At 36.6% G+C, this 25,150-nt stretch overlaps 2 protein-coding genes across 5 annotated transcripts in view; one reads left to right on the top strand and one right to left on the bottom strand.

The window, feature by feature from the left end:
• Positions 1–3,154: 3,154 nt before the first annotated feature.
• LOC138715776 (annexin B9-like) lies at positions 3,155–13,140 on the bottom strand. Of its 4 annotated transcripts, none has more exons than XM_069848829.1 (9): positions 13,075–13,140; positions 11,807–11,866; positions 11,538–11,714; positions 10,775–10,979; positions 10,601–10,680; positions 10,447–10,519; positions 8,456–8,629; positions 6,486–6,667; positions 3,155–5,413 (listed from the first exon to the last, which is right to left on the bottom strand). In XM_069848829.1, exons 1-9 carry the CDS (start codon positions 13,123–13,125, stop codon positions 5,363–5,365), a joined length of 1,053 nt encoding a protein of 350 aa, XP_069704930.1. In that variant the 5' UTR covers positions 13,126–13,140; the 3' UTR covers positions 3,155–5,362. The 4 variants fall into 4 exon arrangements, with proteins under 4 accessions (XP_069704930.1, XP_069704932.1, XP_069704933.1 ...); XM_069848831.1 differs by lacking the exon at positions 13,075–13,140 and adding an exon at positions 12,583–12,738; XM_069848832.1 differs by lacking the exon at positions 13,075–13,140 and adding an exon at positions 12,588–12,729.
• A 1,357-nt stretch (positions 13,141–14,497) lies between these two features.
• Letm1 (Leucine zipper and EF-hand containing transmembrane protein 1) overlaps positions 14,498–25,150 on the top strand; it is a 106,848-nt gene continuing 96,195 nt past the window's right edge. Inside the window, exon 1 of the mRNA XM_069848823.1 lies at positions 14,498–14,640. The gene's annotated coding sequence lies outside the window, so the exon portion shown is untranslated. The remainder of the gene's footprint in view (positions 14,641–25,150) is intronic.

Consider the following 25,150-nt stretch of genomic DNA (forward strand, 5'->3'; position numbering starts at 1 on the left):
CAGCGATATATGCTTCATTCAAATAACTAATACATTATATAAAAACACAAAATTTGATTTCAGTTAAGCCAAGCGACTGAGGCCCGGCCTCACTTGCCTCAGTCAATCAGCCGCCACTGTTATTTACTCACTGCGTATTTTGAAGTACTATTGACATCGGCTATAGTTGAAGAGCCAGTAACATAGAATCTAGAGTTAATAGTAGCTGGTGAATTGGAACAAGTGGCCTATTTCTGTTTGTAGGATATTCAAATCTGACTTCAATTTCTTGCCACGTTGAGATCGCACAATTCCTAAATATTAAATGGATAATAGCTCAGCATCGAAATAAGCGTCAGTATGATAATCACTTGACTTATAAAGATTATCTTCCCTATATTAATATTCCAAAATATCTTTTAAATTATATATTGTCAGTCTTATGGCCGGTTTCACAAAGCTTCATTAAGGTTTTAATGATTCATTAATTTATTTACTGGTTCATTAAATCATTTTTATATCTCACCAAGCATCTTTAGCCTAACGAACCAGTAAAACTATCATTACATTTAGTGATAGAAATTTCCGTCTTTAAATTTTTAATTATTCATTAGTTGCAATATAAAATGGCGGAACGTTTCGACACAGAATTGTTATATCTGGAACTGCTCGAAAATTAAGAGTCAAATGGAGATAATGTTAACCATTTAAAAACCGATCATTTTGAAAATTTGAATGACACAAAAATTCACAAAAGATACCGCGTCACGAAGATCGTGGTACCGGTACTCAAAATTTTAGAAGAAACTGATCATAGGTTAGAATATCATAAAAACAGCTGAGACAAAGCTGAAACTAGTCAACTAAGTAACATACAACTGAGTTTTATTTTAAGACATGAAAGTGATTATTATAACTACATACCGGTACCTAAGAAATATTAGTAAATTAATACATAATGTGCATTCAAACATAACAAAACTTAATTGGTATATTGACTTTCATTTATTAGAATTATATTATAGCTAGCGATAAGATATGTTTGCACTGGCTTTAAAACAGAAGCGAAAGAGCTGGATTCTTGGAATTTATAATCGTTTTCTTTCCGATGGAAATTTAATTTTCCAGCAGGATAATCACCCCGCGCACACCGCCATAAACGTTCAAAGACGGTTCACGGAAAAGCATGAAAAAGAAGAGGATTGACAAATATCGAGACATCCCACCTCAAAATCCAGATCAGTTCTGGGATCAAGTTCTGGCTACCTGGAAAGATTTCGCTAAGGACCAGAACTATTTCCGCGATCTGGTGGACTCAATGCCCCGAAAATGCCAGGCAATGATAGACGCCGGTGGCATGTGGATGAAGTATTAGACCCACATGTGTATTTATTTTATTTTTCTTTAATTTGTTTGTTTATCTTTGTTTTATTTCGGGAAGAAAATTGATCTCCCAAGAGTTTTTTTAAATTCTCCTAGTGGAGTCAGAGTTGGGAAATAATTCGTTCCACTACACAAAATTTAAAAAATGAAGGAAGGTAACATGTATAAAAATTAGTTACGTTAATAAAAAAAAAGTTATCGCCGGGAATCGAACATGGGCCCCAGGGATGGCAAGCCAACTCGCTACTGACTACTCCATCGAAGAGTCATGACGCAATGAGCGCGACGAAGGACATATAGCTTCGAGGCTTGAAGTCTAGAGACAGCGCACATATTATAAACGTACTCGTGTAAATATTTTAATTTTCAGTACTAGTTAATGTTTAATTTGGACTGATTTACTGAAGCTTAGTGAAATCGGCCCTTACTGTAAACATTCCTCAAAGAGAAACATAACATGTTATTTTCACAACTTTTGTCTGAACAGCTGTGGTGTTATCCGCCATGTTTAACTGTTTGTTAAATGAGTTAACGGCCTGAAATCCTACATTTAAAGTTAGCAAACGGTTAAGAATCTGTTAAGCCAAACTGGTGTTGAACAAATGGAAAAACTGTATTTAACAAACTGTTGAAGGTTTAACATTCGTTAAGTGTGCTAACAATACTTGGACAAACCGGCCATTAAACTCCTATTCATGGCCCTGACTCGAGAGAGCATCCATTCCGTGTACCATTTAAAGTGAATAGACCGAATTATAATAGTAAAACCCCTCTTAACCGAACTTCGATTAACTGAAATCCGGCTTATCCAATACATCGCAAAAAAAAAAAAAAAAATAGCATGGCTACAAATTTAAGTGTCAATGTCCTCACAGTAATGCTACATCTGTTTTCCACCTCCATCGCTGTATAGTAACTGAGTGCAGGGACTTACAGTAGATTATGGTGTATACATTCACGGTAAGTTTCCAATTTTTCATTCATTTTAGTTGTGTTGCAGTTATCACATTATCGGTACGCCTTACTGTTTAGTTACGCAAGTGCAAAGTCGAGTAAAATGATTATTGCATGTAAAATTGATGTGCAATTACAATATTATATTAATTGAATTTTTGTTTATAATTACATAACTATCTTTTCCTTACCACTTTTACAGACAATCTTTTTTATCATCATCGGAAATAGCTCCACCCCCTTTACTTCAGATAAATAGGGTTCTACTGTAGTGTTAATATTTTAAAAGTGTCCTGCTTTTTGGCTTGTTAATATGGAAACCCTAATTAAGGTATGTACAAGTTACATTATCTTAATTTGGAATACATAGGTGAGGTAAGTATCGGAAAAACCATATCTTGCAACAATGCGTGAAAAACTAGGAACTATTCAATACAGTACTTGCTTCATCGTAATTGTTTTTCATTGATATTCTACAATATGCAGTGGAGATGCCCAGGATAAAATGAACTTTCCATTATCATATTTCTTTCAGACCGAAAATTTATTTTTGAAAGCTAATATGATCGAACACTGGAATGTACCATCATACTTGCCCTTTTCTTTTCCTTTCCCTTCCCTTCAAAAAAACATACCAAGAATAGCTCACAATTCAAAACAACAACTTCTCGCAAGAATTCATGTTTATGACAATTTAAATACTTTTAGATCCTTCTCCCGTTTTGTTTTATAATTCATGAGTGACTGAATTCACATCCATGCAGTAAAGGTAAAATGGAAGGAAGATTAGAGAGGAAACTTTACTGCTGTACTGTTACAATAACTATAAAGCTTCGAATTCTTACGCACCTTTTTATTTCTTGTATATGAATCATTGCACATATATCATAGGCTGTATAACTTTACAAAAAGTGACAAATAAGTACAACTGAACTGCATAAAGTAATTACATCCAACATAAAAGTTCCACTGTTACAATTAAGGACGCTTATGGATAAAATATCCTTCACAAAATCTCATACCTTTAATAAAAAAGTACTATTCTTAGCTTGCATATAAATGCAATCACAAACCACTATATGTATACATAATATCAATATGAATAACAAAAAGTAACTCGACTAAATTGCTATTTGCAATTTTTTATAAGAGAGTAAAAAACTGTAAATACGTGACTACAAAATAAACCACCACCTTCAACTTCGATAATTCTCAAACTTCCTAAGAATAAGCTTCTAAAAACTTAAATGCCATCAGTGTTGCAAGATTACCAGATCTCGAAGTATTAAACAGATGTTATAATAGAAGGAAACTTACACAAGAGATTAACTGAGACACAGTCACCATGTGAGTTATGTACAGTGTCACATTTGTTTTTTGAATAAACAGTTTCACGAGGAAGAAAAGTAATCCTTGGGGAAAGTTTCAGCGAGTACGTTGCAAAGTAATGCACATAAGGCACGTTACACAGCTCAAGCATGTCTAGTTTATGTATGAATTCCGAGAAAACAACAGAATTAAAAATTGCACTATGTAGATAAACAGAATTCAATGGAAAATCACATACTTCAGATGAACTGTTCCTGAGTCCCACAAGTCCAATGGGAAATCCTCACTAGGAATCTGCTTCTAAACATCTCTTTGACAATTTGAAAGGGCAATGTGTGTTGAATTTGATCATTCATGTAACTCACAAAATTCTATTGGCAGGCTAGCCAGTGTGTTCAGAGCAAGTTTAAGGCACATTATATCATGGTACTGTCGAGACTTGAATAACAATTAAATGAAGACGAAGTAGGAAGAATTCTTCATGTCCAGTTAAGGAGCTAATGCTGCCACCTAGTGGCTAAGCACGAACACTATCACGTGACTAAAGCACAAAATGGAAAAACAATCAGAGTTGTATGAAAAACTGCTTTGAAAGTTGACCATCAAGGGAAAGAAAGGTTCATGTCCCCACGATATCAGGGATTTTCTCTACACCACAGACATGCGACATGAAGTGTTCAAATAAACTCAAGAGAACCCTTACATATTGATGGCTAAGACCTAAGGTTGTAAATAAAAAAAAAAGTTATTGGTACTCGTTGATTTATCTTGGTGTAATCTTAAACGTAGCACGTCCTTCCTTCAAGGCAATGCCATAAAAATGATTAGTCAATCATGGGATTTTACCTTCTTGTTATACTCTTACAGACTTCTTTTGTTGTTTCTCATAAATTGTTTTATGTATAACACTAATGTCAAGAGTGTATTTGAAAGGTCACTTGTACAGTTTATCATTGTTTTGTCTGGTTCTGTAGAAGAAATATTTTTCTGCATAAGATAGGGTGATGCAGCATCTGTAAAATAGTTCATTTGAGGAATGTAACAGCAACTTTTCCACAAACATGTTCGAAATACAAATACAATGTTGTTAGGACAGTTTACAACGCAACAAAAACGAAGAAGGCCATAAAGCACTTTCTTCACCTCATTTATATTTATTTCTGTTGTAATAAATCTCTTAAGACTGAAAAGTCAACTGTGTTATAGAATAAAATGTAATAATAATAATAATAATAATAATAATAATAATAATAATAATAATAATAAATAGGTAATCTTATTTTCTTTCCATAACAAGAATCATGCAGTGACTCTCAGAACGTCCTACCTCTTGCACATATTGTGGTTCTTCCTTTATGAAATGATGCAAAGAAAGTTCCAAAAGAAAAGCAAGCCCAATAAATGTTGGCTTACTTTACAATGATTCATTAAAAAATTACGAGAAAGCATACTACTGATAAAGTTTTTATTTTCATTTGCAAAGTACCATAAAATATATAGCAACTATAAAAAAATGTGTAAACTAGTAAGATTCAACAAATAAATAATGGCGCAGATCTTGTAACACTAATGTACGCCACTTGGACAAGTTGCATGGAACGAGCTGTGTGTAAACCTTTTTCTATTCTGAAGTATCTTGGACCAAGCGAACATATTTGTCTTAAAGCTTCTACCATCAGATCTAATGCAGTTGCTACTGGTGCTATTGGTAGGAGACTCAACCCAACAGAGCAAGCAGCAGTCTCTTGTAGTCTCCGGAGCAGTCCTCCTGTAACAAGCAGACAGCACATCAAGCACTGAACAGAGACAGACCACGTCAAAGTGGAATATTACGAGGATGCTCTTCATCACCTATCATAATTTTCTGCCCAAGTTATGCAGAGTTCCATTTTGAGAGATTCTCGAGTGACAATATTGAATTGCAAGAATTTGTGTCGAAAACCAAGAGACTTCATCATCATGATCACCCATTCAATTTCAATGCTTTCATGACCTGTTCAGTTTCATTACTTTTTCGTGACTTTAATTACTTTCATGACCAGCAGACACCAGCCACCGGCGTAGCTTGTCTGGTGATCCGGAGTTGCGCTCGGGCACAGGTTCGATTCCCGCTTGGGCTGATTACCTGGTTGGGTTTTTTCCGAGGATTTCCCCAATCGTAATGCAAATGTCAGGTAATCTATGACGAATCCTCGGCCTCATCTCGCCAACTATCATCTCGCTATCACCCATCCCATCGACGCTAAATCACCTCGTAGTTGATACAGCATTGTTAAATAACCAAGAAAAGAAAAGCAGACACTCTGTTGATATTCTAAAAGCAGATAGGCAATAAATTACAAGTACTAGTAACAGAAGGGAGAAGTACGTTAGCTACATTCACTGCGGGAACTGCAAAGAGAACCAGCAGCAATGAGACTGACCACCTCTTTGCATTATAACATAGCCTCCAGTACATAACATACTGCAACAAAGATACAGGATTCTCCTCAATTTTTTTCAGCATTGGATACGGTGTATGTCAAGTTATGAAACTGGAAGAGCAGAAGTAGGAGGAGGAGGAAGTTCTGGCTGATAAGACTCTGTGACAGACAGTTCATTAACATCTAATGTTACACTAGATAACTGAACAGTGAGTGCTGAAAAAATCATACTGGAAAAGTTACGGTCATTTACAACTCCAGACTACTGAGATAATGAAATAATGTAGAGTTTATACAATGTACTTCTAAAACAAGCCCCAAAGAACAGTAAAAGGAGTGACCAATCACAAACACTAGATTCCTTGGTCAACATGTACAAACTGCAAGGAAAGGGAGTTCATCTGCACTAGTACTTGCCTCAATGCGACCAGCCAGGCTCTTCTCATACATCTTCTCGTATTCTTCCTTGATGTCTCCCAAGTCGATCTCTGAACGTGTCACAATGATGCGAATGAGTGTCCGATCTTTCGTTCCCATGCCAGCCATGGCATCGTGCAGGCGCTCAGCGAAGTACGCTGTCTTGTCTCTGACGCATTTCACTGCAAGCAAACATGTGCAGTAATATTTCTTTCTGTGTTCTGTATTATTGCAACGGAAGTGTGAAAAGTAAAGTAAGAACTTCAATAAAAGTTGGCTTAGTGACCCCATATCAAGGTAATGGATTGAAGAAATTTTTAGTTACAATAAAAAAGGGTATTAACTTATTGTAAGTCTGTCAGATACAAAAAAAGCGGATTTTAAGAACCATGCAAATTTCCAAAATATAAAAAAATTCAGCATCCATCATCTCCCAATCCAAGCATGTACTTTTCTACTAGCTTCTAAGTTTGAAATTAAATTGGCTGCTTTGTGGCATGCCACACCATACATAGCCTGGCAATGGTACTGCACAGGCATGTGGTGATCTGACTGCGGAAAATATAGCAGACGACGCATTTACTAAATATGTTTAAAATTTCGTTTTTTATGACCTCGTAGTAACTGAAAAAGACTACGAATGGTTTCAACATGAAAGTGATTAATGATCTATATACCATACATTATATTTCACAATTAGGAAATAAAACACAACACTTCTATTTCCATGATATATGCTGCCAGGGTGTACGCTATTAGTAATCAAGCTATAGATCTAATCTAAAACGTATATTTCTACAACACACTACAAAATAAAATGAAAACATTAAATAAAAATTATGGCTCATCTCCATTTCTTTAGTTTGCATTAAAATATGAATTTATTAAAAAAAACCATTGACTTTTAAAAATGAATATTCAAAGTCAGGATAGGAGTATGACAAGGATGCCCTTTATCACCTACCCCATTCAACATCTACTTGGAGGATTTACTGAAGAACTGTTTTCAGAACTTGGTAGGAGTGATAGTAGGAGGAAGAAGAATAAACTACATAAAGAAGATTTGATAGTAATATGGCGTATAGATTTGCTGTCAGCAGAAGAGGAGATCATACTAAGGGATATGCTACTGGAGCTGAGTGACAGCTGTCAGCAGTATGGGATGAAGATAAATGCCAACAAGACGAAGACCATGGTCACAGGAAGAAAAGTAAAGAAGGTAAACTTGCGAATTCTAAATGAGTCAGTAGAACAAGTGGACAGCTTCAAATACTTGGGGTGTACTACAAGCAGTAACACGAGCTACTCCCAAGAAGTCAAAAGGAGAATAGCAATGACAAAGTAGGCTTTGTCTGCGGACCTCTGAAGAAAGAACTGAGGAAGAGACTAGTGAAGTGGTTTGTATGGAGTGTAGCATTGTATCAGGCAGAAACATGGACATTACAACGAAGTAAAGAGAAGTGACTAGAAGCATTTGAAATGTGGATATGGAGGAGGATGGAGCGTGTGAAGTGGACAGACAGTATCAGATGATAGACGACATTAAGATATATGGATCATAATATGATGAGACAAAGAGGAAAGCAGAAAATAATTCAGTTCTTTCATCATATTGCGAATGCTATCACTTGTTATCCGAAAGACACATTTAGTATACACCAAATAAAATAAATTGTTTTGTTGATTATACACAAAAGTCATTCTTTAGATCTACAGAAAGTAAGACATTTAAAAGTGATATGAATGCTCAAGTATATAGGTCTTGCTTCGGTTATTCATTCAATGATGGCGAAAGGAGAAATAATTCCTCATGTATATTTGTCGACACTAATTTACTGTCTTGCTAGACGCGTGGTACACAATTCCCAGGTAAATTGAATAATGCATTGTGGAGTCAGGATACCAAAATATGAAAATATATGAGAGATTAAAAATATTGGCATGCAGAAAGAAAGAAATTTGTGGCTTACCAATAGATAGGTAACCGTCCTCCAGACTGCCAGCAAACTCACGCTTGATTGCTGTTTCAATATCGTGTCCTGCAAGTTTCTCATATTCCCGGAAAATGCGGCGCAACTGTGCATAGCTGCGCGACACCAGCACAGAATTGAATGTAGACTCGTCCGTCCCCCACTGCATCTCACCTGAAAAGACAAGAATTCATGACCTTGTTAAATACATTACAAAAAACTTATCTGTTTCAGTTTTGTGATCACAAATATTACAAATGAAGGCGAATCCTCAGCCTCATCTCACTATCACCAATCCCATCGATGCTAAATAACCTAGCTGATACAGCGTCGTTAAATAACCAGCTAAATAACAAGGACCGAAAATGCAGATCCTAAGTGATATAACAACAAATTGAATGCGATCGTCTTGCATTAATCATGTCAAAAATCGAAAAAATGTTGAAGTAAATGTAAATATTAAAATCAGAAACAAAAATTTGAACATAATAACCTATGCAGGTAACACGTCCTACTAGCAACAGCATAGAATGATTACACCAATTCGGAATTACAAAGGTGCTCTATGAAAATCACATGAAGTAAGATACCTGGGCACAAAGGGAATGCAGAAACCTCTGCCCATGTCCTTTTCACTTACACTGCCTTATAAACAGTAAGGCATTGACTGTGCATCAGTGGTGGATTTCAGGTGACTGGCGAGAGACGAAAGTTCGCAAAAGCTATGATGCCTGTCTTATACAATCCATCACTGAGCAATGCTTACCTTCCTGTCTACTCATATCAGGTCAATACATTACTGTCTCAGCCAGGGATGGGGGAGTGGGAGTTAAGTGGTAGTCTGCAGTGACTCAATTGAGTTATTAGTACCCAGGCCTGAATTACATTCTCCAAAGATCCTACTTGAGCGAAATTAATAACTGAAATAAAAATTGAAGAAGAAATATGGAAAATATATCTACAGAAATCTGCCCTTGTCTAGGAGTATATTCCGAATTTCATCTCCCTGGTATGAATAATGGAGCAACTGGTGGAATCCTAGTAACGAAATAAGAATACTTAGATCTGATAACAGTAAGAGTATGTTAACAGATTATGTGTTGAAATACAAAGAATTTCTGGATTTCTGAAGAACTAAGTACTGCAAGAAATTGAAGAATCTACTGAATACATACACAATCAGCCTCAAGACGCATTTTAACACTCTGAAGCATTCATTATTATAAGGGATGAATTGAAAACTGAATCAACGAATAGCTGTACACACTCAGATCTTCCACTTCCTTCTTTGCCCATAGTCACACGTTGGGATACATGGCTAAGTGCCGTTTTATATTATGCAAACAATTTTGAAAATTTTGCGTCTGTTGTGAATGAGCTGGACAAAAACGACGCTTCGTCAATCGATATCCTTCAAGATACACCGAAAGATGGTTGTTTAAAAAACGATTTGGCTTTCTTATCAGCACATCTAAGCTTTTTGTGTGACACCATAAAAAAACCTCGAAACATCCACAAACCTGTTTTCTGAAACAGTTAGGGAGGTGTGTGCCGTGGAAATTAAATTAGACTCGCTACCAGGTTCAGAAGTACACGTACTAAGGGACAAATTCCAGAATGTGTTTGCGAAAAACAGCGGATATAAAAAAATGTGCAAAGTTGCTCAAGTATTGGAGGGTGCGCCTGTAGGTGAAATTGACGGTGTTTGTGTTCGTGACATTCCTCTTTAAATATGCATGTCTGACGTCCTGTGATGTGGAAAGATAGTTTTCATAGTATAAGTCGTTGTTCAGAGATAATCGGCATGCATTTGTGATGGAGAATTTGGAGATGATCTTTGCTGTTCACTGCAATTCTCGGCCAACTATTTTTTTTATTTTTAGCGCATAAAAAATAAATATATTTAAATTTTTTAGCACATAAAAATCTGCTCCCTAGTTATGACAATTCCAACAAAAATTCACGCTCTTCTTTTCGTCTTACATACTCACCTGATGCCAGAAGAGCTTCTGCATCAGCTTGTGCAGCACTGATATCTGTGTCTAAGCTCTCATCTCTGTTTGCCTGCAAAATACAACAATCATAACTAAGTTCACGGCTATGAGTCCACCTCTGCTAGCAGGCAGGTAGGCTTCCAGCACTCACCGTCAGGAGAGAGACAAGCAGTCTCTTGAAGTGTCCAGAAGTATCAGCCTTCAGGTCAGCCTCCAATGGACTTTCATACACTGCAATTATATAGACAAACAAGTATCTCACATTATAAGGATATTTTTAAGCAGACGTCTTAAAATATTGGAGCAAACATGTTTGTTCTCTTACACTTTTCATAAACTGATGCGATTGTGCGGATGCCATAGTTGCTGAGCGAGCACAGGATCTCCACAATGGCCTCTTCGTCTGTACCTATCCCACTGATTGCGTCATGCAACTCCTTGGCGTAAAGATCGGGAAGTGACGTCATCAAGGCGACAACTGCGTCCTCGAAATTCCCACCTAGTTCACTTTTCAGCTCACTGATCAATTCCTGGAATGCATTCGATCTAATTTAATTTAATTCATACCAAGATGTAAATTAAGTTATTGAAAAGACAAATGGAACAAATATGAAATTGTATAAAATAATGCCAATTTCGGCATTGATGTATGAACTCTTACACGAACCTGGAAAACCACAATTTATATGTAACTGCTGAGGCTTTCTAGGCAAGAAATATAACATTGAACATATAAAATGAATGGAAAGATTGTTAACATTGGAAGGGTGACGATCCGTGAAAAGCTACAATTTTGATGAAGTTTGACTAGACGGACTTCAGTCCGTGAAAACAAAATTATAAACACACTATCTGCACAGTTCAACTTTCCTCCTTGCTATTCTTTACAGTTGCGCTACCGAAGGAAGGCGAATAGCAACAAACACACTATGGGACAGCATGGGAGAGTTTGGGGTTCTCCTCGACCTTAGGAAATCTCGCCTTATATCAATCTTTCCACTCTTATTCCAGTGCGTAATTGGCGTCGCCCATTGTTTACGGCAGGTAGGCAGCATTAGATACTCGTGTGTTCGACATATGTAGATCACCTTTCCGTAGAGAGTCTTGAAGGTCTCCGCAATCTCCAATCTCTGGACAACTCCTCTCTTCGACAATACGTCGATTATTAGTTGCTCGTCAGTCCCAAAGCCCTTCATCGATGCTCGCAGTACTTCTGCATCCGCATTTGAATCAAACGGATCTGCAGGGTACACTGTAGGAGTGCACTGCAAGCACAACCCAAAACACATGATAAGCAGTGATGGAGAACATTCAAATATGAATATAACAAATTTATCTTCGGTAAAATGTTTCATACCTGTACTGGATAATACTTGTGCGAACTCATTTTTCTTCTACGATGAAATTCACGTTCTAGCTGAAAATATGCGAACACCAAATAAAATTATGGTCATGTATATTATACAATGGATGCAAGAACAAATCTCTGACGATATAGCAAATCTAAGTACAATGGTCTGAGTAACAGAAACTGCTACATCGTAATTATATAGATGTAAATGACATCATCACTGCACCAATAGCATTACTAAGTGATGATGTGATCCTTCGCCGCAACAGAATGATTCACACACAATACGTGAAGTGATTTGGGTGTGGTTTTAGTGTAAAAGTAATCGTAGAATATTATAATACAACGATCTAATTTTAAGACTGGTAAAATTTTAGACAAAATTAATGTAGGCTATTTCGGATTTTGTAATTAGTTATTCATTATATAATTCGTCTGAGAAAATCCTTCACCGAACATTCCATTAGGATGAAGTCATGAAGAGGTCGAAAACCGGAAGACACAGCAGCAAGGTCGTATGCTAAGTTACGATTTTGTGAACATTTTGATGAACAGTAATATTCTAATACATAATGAACTATTTATACATCCACACAGCGCGCGTAGGAAAACTTCTTTTCTCGTTCCAAATTCAATTAAGCTACCATACTCAATATCGAACTCAGACGGCTGTTACAGTACTCGTAAATATTCACAGGAATTGTTACGGATCGCTCGCGATTTGCGTATACTTACGAATTATTACTCCTACACCTAAAAATTCATTGAAATATTAAACGAACCTTACTTTCTCCTGCCAAAAAACACAATGAACTGGGTAGAAACGTAGAAATATGTAGACGTAGGAATAGCCTGCACTATAACAGACTTCACTTGTCAAACATAAAACCACAGTCTATAAGTATATTATATAGTAGACTGTGCAGGTGTGGTGAGGCGATAGTAGCGATCCTAGTGGTTAGCAACTATCTATAGATGCATATTTACTACGTATTGAGCTTCGTAAGGACTGTATATACTATACTGTGATAAAACTTCAAATGTCAAAATTCATCGGTGTTGCCAATATGGGACACGACTTGCTGGGTAGTGGCGCCAGAATACGATCAGCTGATGAGTAGAGAACATGAAAAAACGAATGTAGATTTGCCTGATTGGTTAAAGCTTCTTATTTGAATTAAATTTCGACATACTTTCACATTATTTTTCACAACCAAACATAAAACACTAACGACTTTTTCACAACGATACATACATCAAGAACTCTAACTTACTACTAAATCCAACGTAATAAAATACCGTAACGAATAGCCAGACAGCTTCATGCGTCGGAGTCTTTATTGTATATAAGATCTCGATGGACAACAATACATGGTCAGTAAGTTGACCTTCGGTAACGCAGGGTTTGCCAATCAACCAATCATTTAGAAAAACTTTGCTAAGGCTAAGAATATTACAGTACGTGTTTATAACAGGAGACGATCCTGCGTAACAATAACATTATACAATGCAATATGATTACCATTTAATAATGAATTACATATATACGCAGAGAATTATTTACTTTATTCTGTTATAGAATGGCTAGGGAGTGAGCCGCCGGAGCAGGAGGGGGGTAGTAGAGGGACACAGCACACTCTATTTTCATGGATAATCCATGCTATTTTTCTATGCTGTAGAGAGAGAGAGAGAGAGAGAGAGAGAGAGAGTAGCGAGAAGCGGCAGCGGCGAGAGTGAAGGTAAGTTCTCCTACCGCTGTTCTGTTCTTTCAGAACTAGCCATTTTTGTTAGTGATACAGGCTGTAAATTTACAAAATGTGCGAATGTGTAGTGTATCTGGTCGTGCGTCTAATTGCCGTTCATGTAAGGAAAGACCCGTTTCAAAATTTGCTTTTCCTTGTATGAAGAGAGACGAGAGAAGTGGATTCGTGCTGTACATCGTGCCATTTTTAAACTCGGGAAATATACCAGTATATCTGCACTAGGGTCCCCTGCATTGGATAAACTCCAGAACATGGATTGCACCCTTTCCTTCTTACTTGAAAATTCCAACCTTGTGCACACAAAATAAATTATTGACACTGAAAAGTGCCTTTTCGCAAATATAATGATGCGCATTCGATAAACGCAGACAAATCTGCTCTTTTTAGTATTTTAAGACATAATTTGGCAGGTGCAATCCGTGTTCAAAATTTTCCCCCTAATTTTTTTTTAAATTGATAAGCAAGGTATAGAAATAAAATCGAAATGAAAATCTTTTTGAAAAGCAAAAAAAAAAAAAAATAAATAAATAAATAAATAAATACTAACTTCGATGTCATCTGTTCAGTATAGACATTTTTGGACAATCATGCTTTTTTTCCCCTAGAGAGAAGGATTTGATTAAATCATCAGCCCTCCAGTGAGGGTGACCACAAGGATCCAGAATACAGAACAGTTATGTTTTTGGGTCTATATGACTATAGGATACCGGTATTACGTTTATGAGAATATATGTTGGCTAGATTGGGGAATGGGGTGATGTCATAAGATTGACGTCATCGGTTAGTAGGGTTACATGTGTTTGCGGGTAAAAATATAGAGGTCGCTATGGATTCCGGTGGTTAGGTTGGTATTAAGTGTACATTTTATTTGTGGTTGGTACCCTAGATCTAGGTTGGTACTAATGAGGTTTGAATGGCGTACCGGTAAAGCATGTGTTTGGGTGGTGTGTAAATCATTCTATTATTTGTTCAATTCGGGAGCAGTTGTGCTGCTGGTGATTTGTTTGGCTATGGAGTGCGTTGCTGGCCCAAGAGGAGTGAAACGGAGGGCTGAACAAGGTCGACGTATGTGAGAAGGTTAGTTGAGGTGATATCTCAGTGACATGAGGTCGACTTATGTGAGAAGGTTAGTGGGTTAGTTGAGGTGATATCTCAGTGACATGAGGTCGACTTATGTGAGAACGTTAGTGGGTTAGTTGAGGTGATGTCTCAGTGACATGAGGTCGACGTATGTGAGAAGGTTAGTGGGTTAGTTGAGGTGATATCTTAGTGACATGAGGTCGACGTATATGAGAAGGCTAGTGGGTTAGTTGAGGTGATATCTCAGTGACATGAGGTCGACGTATGTGAGAAGGCTAGTGGGTTAGTTGAGGTGATATCTCAGTGACATGAGGTCGACGTATGTGAGAAGGCTAGTGGGTTAGTTGAGGTGATATCTCAGTGACATGAGGTCGACGTATGTGAGAAGGTTAGTGGGTTAGTTGAGGTGATATCTCAGTGACATGAGGTCGACGTATGTGAGAAGGTTAGTGGGTTAGTTGAGGTGATATCTTAGTGACATGAGGTCGACGTATGTGAGAAGGTTAGTGGGTTAGTTGAGGTGATATCTCAGTGACATGAGGTCGACGTATGTGAGAAGGCTAGTGGGTTAGTTGAGGTGATGTCTCAGTGACATGAGGTCGACGTATGTGAGAAGGCTAGTGGGTTAGTTGAGGTGATATCTCAGTGACATGAGGTCGACGTATGTGAGAAGGTTAGTGAGTTAGTTGAGGTGATATCTCAGTGACATGAGGTCGACGTATGTGAGAAGGCTAGTGGGTTAGTTGAGGTGATGTCTCAGTGACATGAGGTCGACGTATGTGAGAAGGCTAGTGGGTTAGTTGAGGTGATATCTCAGTGACATGAGGTCGACGTATGTGAGAAGGTTAGTGGGTTAGTTGAGGTGATATCTCAGTGACATGAGGTCGACTTATGTGAGAACGTTAGTGGGTTAGTTGAGGTGATGTCTCAGTGACATGAGGTCGACGTATGTGAGAAGGTTAGTGGGTTAGTTGAGGTGATATCTTAGTGACATGAGGTCGACTTATGTGAGAACGTTAGTGGGTTAGTTGAGGTGATGTCTCAGTGACATGAGGTCGACGTATGTGAGAAGGTTAGTGGGTTAGTTGAGGTGATATCTTAGTGACATGAGGTCGACGTATATGAGAAGGCTAGTGGGTTAGTTGAGGTGATATCTCAGTGACATGAGGTCGACGTATGTGAGAAGGTTAGTGGGTTAGTTGAGGTGATATCTTAGTGACATGAGGTCGACGTATGTGAGAAGGTTAGTGGGTTAGTTGAGGTGATATCTCAGTGACATGAGGTCGACGTATGTGAGAAGGCTAGTGGGTTAGTTGAGGTGATGTCTCAGTGACATGTGGTCGACGTATGTGAGAAGGCTAGTGGGTTAGTTGAGGTGATATCTCAGTGACATGAGGTCGACGTATGTGAGAAGGTTAGTGAGTTAGTTGAGGTGATATCTCAGTGACATGAGGTCGACGTATGTGAGAAGGCTAGTGGGTTAGTTGAGGTGATGTCTCAGTGACATGAGGTCGACGTATGTGAGAAGGCTAGTGGGTTAGTTGAGGTGATATCTCAGTGACATGAGGTCGACGTATGTGAGAAGGTTAGTGGGTTAGTTGAGGTGATATCTCAGTGACATGAGGTCGACGTATGTGAGAAGGTTAGTGGGTTAGTTGAGGTGATATCTCAGTGACATGAGGTCGACGTATGTGAGAAGGTTAGTGGGTTAGTTGAGGTGATATCTCAGTGACATGAGGTCGACGTATGTGAGAAGGTTAGTGGGTTAGTTGAGGTGATATCTCAGTGACATGAGGTCGACGTATGTGAGAAGGTTAGTGGGTTAGTTGAGGTGATATCTCAGTGACATGAGGTCGACGTATGTGAGAAGGTTAGTGGGTTAGTTGAGGTGATATCTCAGTGACATGAGGTCGACGTATGTGAGAAGGTTAGTGGGTTAGTTGAGGTGATATCTCAGTGACATGAGGTCGACGTATGTGAGAAGGTTAGTGGGTTAGTTGAGGTGATATCTCAGTGACATGAGGTCGACGTATGTGAGAAAGTTAGTGAGTTAGTTGAGGTGATATCTCAGTGACATGAGGTCGACGTATGTGAGAAGGCTAGTGGGTTAGTTGAGGTGATATCTCAGTGACATGAGGTCGACGTATGTGAGAAGGTTAGTGGGTTAGTTGAGGTGATATCTCAGTGACATGAGGTCGACGTATGTGAGAAGGTATGTTATTTAACACGAGAAAGACATATAGTCTTAAAAGTTGTGTAATCAAGATTTATAATTAAAATTTCTCCGCAGAATGTCAGCACTGGCTGTATAAACATTTTGTATGTAGCGTTCAAAGTATTCCTAGAGCATCCCCATTTCTTTCCTGCTAGTCTTTTTAGAAGGGAGAATCTTTTACGAGCTTTTTCAGAAATATATTTCAAATGGTTGCTCCATGTTAACTTACTGTCGAAAATAACTCCAAGATATTTGGATTCATAAGTCCTAGGAAGGTGTTGGCCATTGTATTGAATATTGAATTCTTTTTTTTTTTTACCAAGTGAAAATATTTGCTAGTTACTTTTGTTTAAATTGAGTGTCATGAAATTTGATGTGTTCCATTCATGTGGTTGATTTAGAGCTTTAAGAGCATAATTTTGAATTTTGTCTCTATGTCTGTGAGATCATCTGCAAATAGTGCTGTTTTCAGGTTTGATTCCTCTAATAGGGAGGGTAAGTCATTTATATAAATATTGAATAAAGTTGTGCTGAGGACAGCGCCCTGGGGCCTGAGGTAGATCTCGATATGTTTGTAACTAGGAAGTGAATTATTAAATTTAGTAGCAATGAATCTTTGACTAAGGAATTCTGATATCCATCTGAACATGTTGCTGGAGATACCTAATTTCTGAAGTTTTAGTGATAATTTATTTCTCCAAACAGAGTCATATGCTAATTGAAAGTCAATAAATATTGCCAAGGTATCTTCTTGTTAAAACTGTCTTTTATTTCTTAGCCAAGCCTTATGACTTGTTCATTGGTAAAGTGTAGTTGTCGAAAGCCGGCTTGTCTTGGTGATAAAAGATTTTGGAATTCTAAATACCAAGTTAATCTGTTGGAGACCTTTGACTCCATAGTTTTTGCAATCATGCTTAATAGTGCTATTGGCCGATAACTATTAACATCATGAGCAGGTTTCCCTTTTTTGTGAATTGGTACAATGATTGCTTTTTTCCAAGCTGCAGGAATTGAGGTGTTCCATGATAAATTGAAAATGGATAAAAGTACAGACTTGGCTTTTTCCCCCAGATGTTTAAAAAATTTTGAATGAATGTTGTCAGGACCAGGAGATTTCTTGGTGTTTAAATTTTGTGTAGCTATACTTATGAGGGAGGTGGGATATGATGATAGAGAATGGATTAATCTTGCTCAGGATAGGGACCAATGGCGGGCTTATGTGAGGGTGGCAATGAACCTCCGGGTTCCTTAAAAGCCAGTAAGTAGTAGTAGTAGTAGTAGTAGTAGTAGTAGTAGTAGTAGTAGTAGTAGTAGTAGTAGTAGTAGTAGTAGTAGTAGCAGTAGTAGTAGTATACTTGATTCTTTGGAAGTAAAATTTTGATGAAATATTTCAGGTTTTGTGGTAGTACTAGTAATATTGTTTTTATTATTTTTATGTAATTCTCTTTTGATAAATTTGTGGGTTTTTTTGGTATTGGGATGTAATCTGTGAGAGTTTGAGTAGTGTTTATTAAATGCATTTGCTATATCTCTGCTATCTGTTAGTGTTTTATTATTATGAATAATAGGTTGGCTAGTATTTTCCTGTGTATTGGAAATATTCTTCAGAAATTTATATGTTTTAGTGCTATCGGTTCTGTAATTAATATTTTCAATCAATTTATTAAAACTTATTTTTTGCTGTTATGATTGCTTTTTTAAGAATGGCAGTCTTCTTCCTCCAATCTTGAGTATCTTCTGGTGTTTTGCTATGTTCTGCTTTATCCCTATCTTGTTTCAATAAATTCAGGTTTTCTGTCCAGAATGGGGTGTATTTTTTTGGTTTGCCTCGTGGGATGTGCTTTTTTTGCAATTTTAAGAATAGATTCACAGAAATATTTGTTATATCTGTCTGAGTTTGTATTTTCCATTAGTGGTGTGTTGAGCTTGAGGTGTTCATCTAGTTCTGTTGTAAATAGTTTCCAATCCGCTTTCTTAAAATTCCAGGTTGTTCTGTTATTGTAGGGTTCTTTTCTTCGGTTTTGGTGGAGATGGATAGAAGCAATGATGACTGTATGGCCAGATCCAGGTCTTCAATTATTTTTTTTCTTGGTTTCGTGATGGATATGTATGCAAATGTATGCAATATTCAAAATTAAAAGCAAATTTATTTAAATGATGACCATCCAAAAAATAATGTGCAATAAACATGTGTTAAGTGCTTAACAGAATCTCGTTTTTTCAAACTGTTTCCTCAATTCTGTTGTAATGCACTCACTACACTTGTATCACAATATATTATTACACCTTTAGAAGTTGATAAGTAGTAAACTTTTTCGTTTTTCACGTTAGATAGGGGATAAAAGCGAGAGAAATGTTGAAAGAATGGAAATTACTTTTAAAAGTAGTTGTTACTCAAAATCTTTACTGATTACTGAGTTACGGCGAGTTAAAAAAAGGTACAATTTTGCTTGGCAGAGTAGTCATGAATCTGTTGGAATTTCAAGAAAAATATTTCCCGAGGCTTCTTGTACTTCGGGCTGAATAATTTATTCATCTTGAGTTGTTTAAATGGATGAAAATCATCCACAGCGGTAAATCTCAAACGAATTGTTTTAACACTGAATTAGACCTATGGTAATCTTCATTTGCGTCCACGTTTTCTGGCTCCCAGATTCCGCTATTGAGAGATGAATGGCTCTGATTGGCTCTTTCATCAATGACGTTAACATAGTTTTAAGAGTTTAGCATACCAGGAGGGTGCGAAAATTCTCTATTGATTCTCCCACGGCCACCAAAAAATCCAGGTGAGTAGGCCAAATTCATTTGAGTTATATTTGAAGTACATATGATGAAGTATTAAAATTAGTTTTGAAAGTATTTATTTAAAGTTCCGGTACCTAGGGCTCTGTTGCTTCATTTTTGTTACATTATTTAAAAGAAACAATCGTATCGATGTAGAGATTAACCTACCTGAGTGCAAAACATAGCACTTCTGTTGTGACATCATGGGTGCTGGTGTAGGGGCGAATTCACCAGCTTACTTAACTTCAATTGTTTTTAATTGATACTTAAAGGGACAATGCATTTCGCCAACACAAATTGGGCTTTAAACTCTCATTAAACTAGATTTAAGTTAATTAATAAATAACTTATCCCAGGGGCCGGCAATCCTAATTGAGGCTTTTCATGGTTTCCTCAGTTATTTCCAGGCAAATGCCGGGATTGTACCTCTTGAAAGTCTGGCCATGGACAGCGATCCTTTCATATGTGTGAGTGAATGCTGTGTAATGTCTTAAATGTTTGTGTTGTATCGGAGGTGGCCCTGGCATTGAGCTGATCCCTCATCTGGGGAGGTCCTCCATGTCCTTGTGTGGTCAAAAAAGTTTGTATGTGATCCAATAGATTAATTCCTCTCCCGACAGGTCGCGGCCCTGTAAGGTCCGGGTGGTGAGGGTCGTGTAAAAGGGAGAGGTTACACTAAGGGAAAGAAAGAAAGAAAAGATAAATAACTTATTTGGTCATTTAAATAATTAATCCTTCATTAACGACAATAATTTTCATGATGGACTTGATATTAGAAAATGATGATTTCTCACCAAGATGAGCTAGGATAATTTTCGGAAGAGATTTTAACACAATGGACGAAAAAGATTTGCAAATGCTGTTTAGACTAAGCAAAACATAAGCATTGCATATTTTGAATTAAGAATTTCCAAATGATAGTTGAGTATGGTAGTTACTTACTTACTGGCTTTTAAGGAACCCGGAGGTTCATTGCCGCCCTCACATAATCCTGCCATTGGTCCCTATCCTGAGCAAGATTAATCCATTCTCTATCATCATATCGCACCTCCCTCAAATCCATTTTAATAATATTATCTTCCCATCTACGTCTCGGCCTCCCTAAAGGTCTTTTTCCCTCCGGCCTCCCAAAAGTATGGTACTTCATATTATTATTTAAATGAGGCATTATTGGAGACATGTTTAATCAATATTCACTTGCCTAAAATACGGCAACTAAGGTAATATGAATAACAAATTTATCATGTAAGCCTAATATTACATTTGAAAACATTGGAATAGCGCAAATCCATGAAATCTTCCCGTTTTGCTTATTGCATGATATTTTCTTGCCATCTGCTTTCATATTATCCCGCTTTTTTTCAATACTGCTGAAGACATTGGGATGAGGTTTTTTGCATTGAAATATATTTTTATTTGAGGAGTAAACTTCCAAAAGAGACTTTGTCCACCAAAAAAAAAAAAAAAAAAATTGAATATACTGGTAACTTTGTTTTCCCATTAGTAAGATCATCTGCACGTTTCAGTACACTCATACTGATAAAAAAAAATGTTTGTCCCCTGTAGGCTTATAACACAATGTAAAAATTCAGGTGTTTTTCAAAAACAACTATGTTCACAAACTGAATAGAATCAAACACAACCGTGTCACTTCCAGCGAATCACAGCCAGGTCACCAAGGAAACCAACATTCCAAAATGCATTGCATGAGCTCCAAAGCTGACTCATGTTATAGTGAGACGGTATGTTTGCAGTATTTGAAGAGCCCCTCAGAAAAAGGATGTAACAAGTTATTAAAATATGAGACTTTGGTGTGAAAAGTAATTTTTAAGTATTCATTTATAACATTAAATGATTATATTCAATACTTGAATGAACTCGTATCCTTGTTTAATCAAAGGGTTCTGCTAGTAAATATAGGCCTAATGAAATCATAATCTTAATCATAGCGTGTAATTAGTTAGTACATACCCATTTGCAGTGTGCATAAATACACACACACAACCGAAGTGGACCTCGGCTTCTCTCCACTTCACCCTGTCCCCTCACTGCCAGGCTTGTAACGTCCATCCATCTCGTCTTCTTTCTCCCTCCATTCTTGCTACATGTTATAACCATCTCAGCCTAATAGATTTATAATCTCGCCTTCCAATAGCTGATCAATATCTTTAATCGTTCTTTTTCTCCAGTCTCCTTTATTGTATACTGGGCCGTAAATCCTAGGTACAATTTTTCTTTCAAAGATGAGAAGGCTGTTCTCATCTTCCAGTTTCATTGTCCATGTTTTCGTTCCGTAAGTAACTACTGGGCGAATGAATGTTCTATATAGTTTAAGTTTTGTTCTTTTAGATAACATTCTTGATATGAACATGTGTGAGAACGAGAAATAAGTTCTATTTCCATACATTATTCTTTTATTAATTTCATTCCCTATTGATAGACGACCCAAGGTATGTGAATTCTTTAACACTTTCGAAATTAGAACTCTCCATTTCAAAATTTACTAGTCTTTCATTTCTATGTTTATTCAATTTCATATATTTTGTTTTTTCTCCATTTACTTTTAAGCCATTCTGTTTGCCTTCATTATCTAAAATCCTAAACATCTCTTTTAAATCGGTGATATGTCCTGCTATCACAATATCATCAGCAAACCTGTAAACTTGTCTGGATTTGCATGCAATTTTTCCAGTAACTTCTATTTTACTAATTATTTTATGTAATACTCAATTTAAAAAGTAGTAGATAAAATATCACCCTGTCTTACGCCAGAGCTTATTGTGAATGCATTCGTAATTTGATTGCCTACTATTACTTTGGCCGATGTTTTTATCTAATGTCATTTTAATCAGGGATATTAATTTTCCAAGGTATTCTGAACTCTTCAAGTACCGGTAACTTATAATATGGATTTTATTTCTGTCCAAACTATCAAAGACTTGCTGGAAGTAAATGCACATTCACCTTATACTCGTAGTACTTTTCCAAAGTCCTCCTTAAGTTGTGAGTTTGATCTATTGTACTTCTGTTGGCCCTAAAACCACATTGGTACTGTCCTAATATTTCCTTAGAGTATACCTTTAATCTTCGTGCTAAAATTGAAGATAACATTTTATGTGTAGTATTTAGGAGCATTATTCCTCTAAAACTTTTACACAGCATTTTGTCTCCCTTTTTATAAATAGAGGAGATGAGCCCAACATACCATTCTTCTGGGATTTGTTCTTGTTTCCAAATACAACGTAATAATTTATGTATTTCTAAACGTAATAATAAATTCCCTCCATTCTTTATTAATTCTATTGCAGTAGAATCTTCGCCTGGAGTTTTATTATTTTTCATTTTTGCTATGGTGGCTTGATCTCTTCTATTCTGGGGAGATATATTTTAGGCTCTGCTGATAACTACAGTATATTGGACCGAAAGGTGTGCAATCTTCTTCTAAGTTTTTATTCAACAATTCTTGATAATATTCACCCATTTATCCCTGATTCGTCCTTCTTCAGTTAATAGGTTACCTTCCTTGTCCTTGCATAAAATTAATTTAGACTGAAATTCTTTTCCCATTTTTTAGTCTCTTGGTAAAATAGTCTACTTTCGTTTTTTTCCGTTTGCTTCCTCCATCCTTTTTAATTTCTCTGTATCAGTTATGTTTTCTTCTGTCTACATATTTTGTAAGCTTTCCTTCTGCTCTCTTCGTATATTTCGTAGTTCCCTCTGTAGCATTATCTGTCGACATCTGTTCTTTTCATTGACAGCTTTCTTGCATTCTTCATCACACCACTCCTCGTTTCTTTTCCCCTAAAACCTGTTCACCGATTGAAATAATCGCATCTTTTATACTCTTCCAGGTCTAATAAAATATGCCCCTGAAATTATTTTCTTTTCTCCTGAAACATGAATTATAGTCTTGTTGGTCACATCCTTATTCGGGGAAGGTCTTCAATTGTCATGATAGCGCTGTGAGTGTAGGGGATGCTAATCAAGAGACCAGAAAGAAAAGTGAGCGTCACGTTTCTTTAGACTGCTTTTGTGTTAAGTCTATATTAGCTGTTATTTGTCTCTGTAAGTAGGAGTGCATGACATTTGTGTAATATCCCTCTTCATTGCTGCATCTTAACCTTGGAGGACCTGTGAATTTATTCCACATAACTTCTTCTCTAGCAAGGGCACACTGAAGCATTTGACTTCTGACAGGGTAAATAAAATTAGCTACCATATTAAAACACGCACTTTTTTTTTTCAAATATATTTTATGGCAAATATATCCTGTACATAAAATTACTTATCAATATATTAATTCCATATTCAACAAATTATACCATTCCAGTAACTGAACACATTTCAGAATTTAAAATACTTATTGTACCATCGTGAGTTTCCCAGGAAACTTTAATTAATACATATCTTTCGGATGACTTTCTTTTAATTGTAATATTGACTACATTTCCATAGCAAAGAGTTTCTACTTTGGACAACCAACCATCTACAACTAAATTTCTGATATATAAAAGACATGAAAAAAATATGGGATTCAAAATTTATCTGTGAAAATAACTGAATAACAGCCTGATGCCCTTCACATTAGCCACAGTTGCCAAAATTTACATTATTTCAGTACTAATATAGATGTTAGAAAACTATATGTTGTAAAGATGCAGCAAACAGGCAATAACATGAGAACCTTTACATAGAAGCATTTCGAATAATATACTTATCTGAAACAGCAGTATGTATGCACATAATAATGTTCCTTCATTGCTATGTATTACATATATTAGCACAGTAACTGTCACATTTTCATGCTCTTACAGATCACAAATTGATATTACAAATATTAAGATAAAATAGATATATTATGTAAATGTGCAATATTTACACCTCTATTCTACGCGGAAAAATAGAGCATCTTCAGCAGTAACAGCCTCTCTTACAGCCCATTTGTAGTCTTGTATGAAAATAAAGTATAATAAGGTTTTAACATACACAATTCATATACACTACACTTCCTTCATAACAAAATTGCTGTTGGGATACTCAGCAGTAGCCAGGTAAACTAAGCACAGTTTCTTCTACACCCCTTTGGTTTGTTACAAAAATGGAATTCGGAATTGATAATCATGAAGATATAATGCATTACCTACAAAATGAATATATAAGTCTTTCTAAAAAAACAATAAAAATGTATATTACAGATGGCACTTTTAGAGAGATGTAAAAGGACTAAGTTCAATGTTATATGTTTCATAAAGCAGTTCCTGGTTTCCAGATAAACTGAAAACTTACCCCATCTTGAACAACTCTCTTCGTGTTCACTCATGAGCTCTAACCCATGTCACAATAAATGCTAATACTGAAGTCACATTTTTTTAGTCATGATTTGATTTGCTTTAATGTGTGCCATTCTGTTGTCTCAAGATGACCAACATAACCATTCAAACATTAAGATGTGAAACAGAAACTGGACATGCATTTGCCAGTAGGTCTTTCATGTTTTGTCCAGAATCT

Source organism: Periplaneta americana, chromosome 15 (assembly GCF_040183065.1).
Source record: "Periplaneta americana isolate PAMFEO1 chromosome 15, P.americana_PAMFEO1_priV1, whole genome shotgun sequence".
Classification (NCBI taxonomy): Eukaryota; Metazoa; Arthropoda; class Insecta; order Blattodea; family Blattidae; genus Periplaneta; species Periplaneta americana.

Coding starts and splice junctions, on each gene's coding strand:
- LOC138715776 (XM_069848829.1), bottom strand. CDS start 13,125: ATGAAGCTGTCTGGCTATTCGTTACGGTATTTTATTACGTTGGATTTA. Junction 8,630..10,446: donor AGAAGCTCTTCTGGCATCAG/GTGAGTATGTAA, acceptor TTGTCTTTTCAG/GTGAGATGCAGTGGGGGACG. Junction 6,668..8,455: donor GGACGGTTACCTATCTATTG/GTAAGCCACAAA, acceptor GTTTGCTTGCAG/TGAAATGCGTCAGAGACAAG.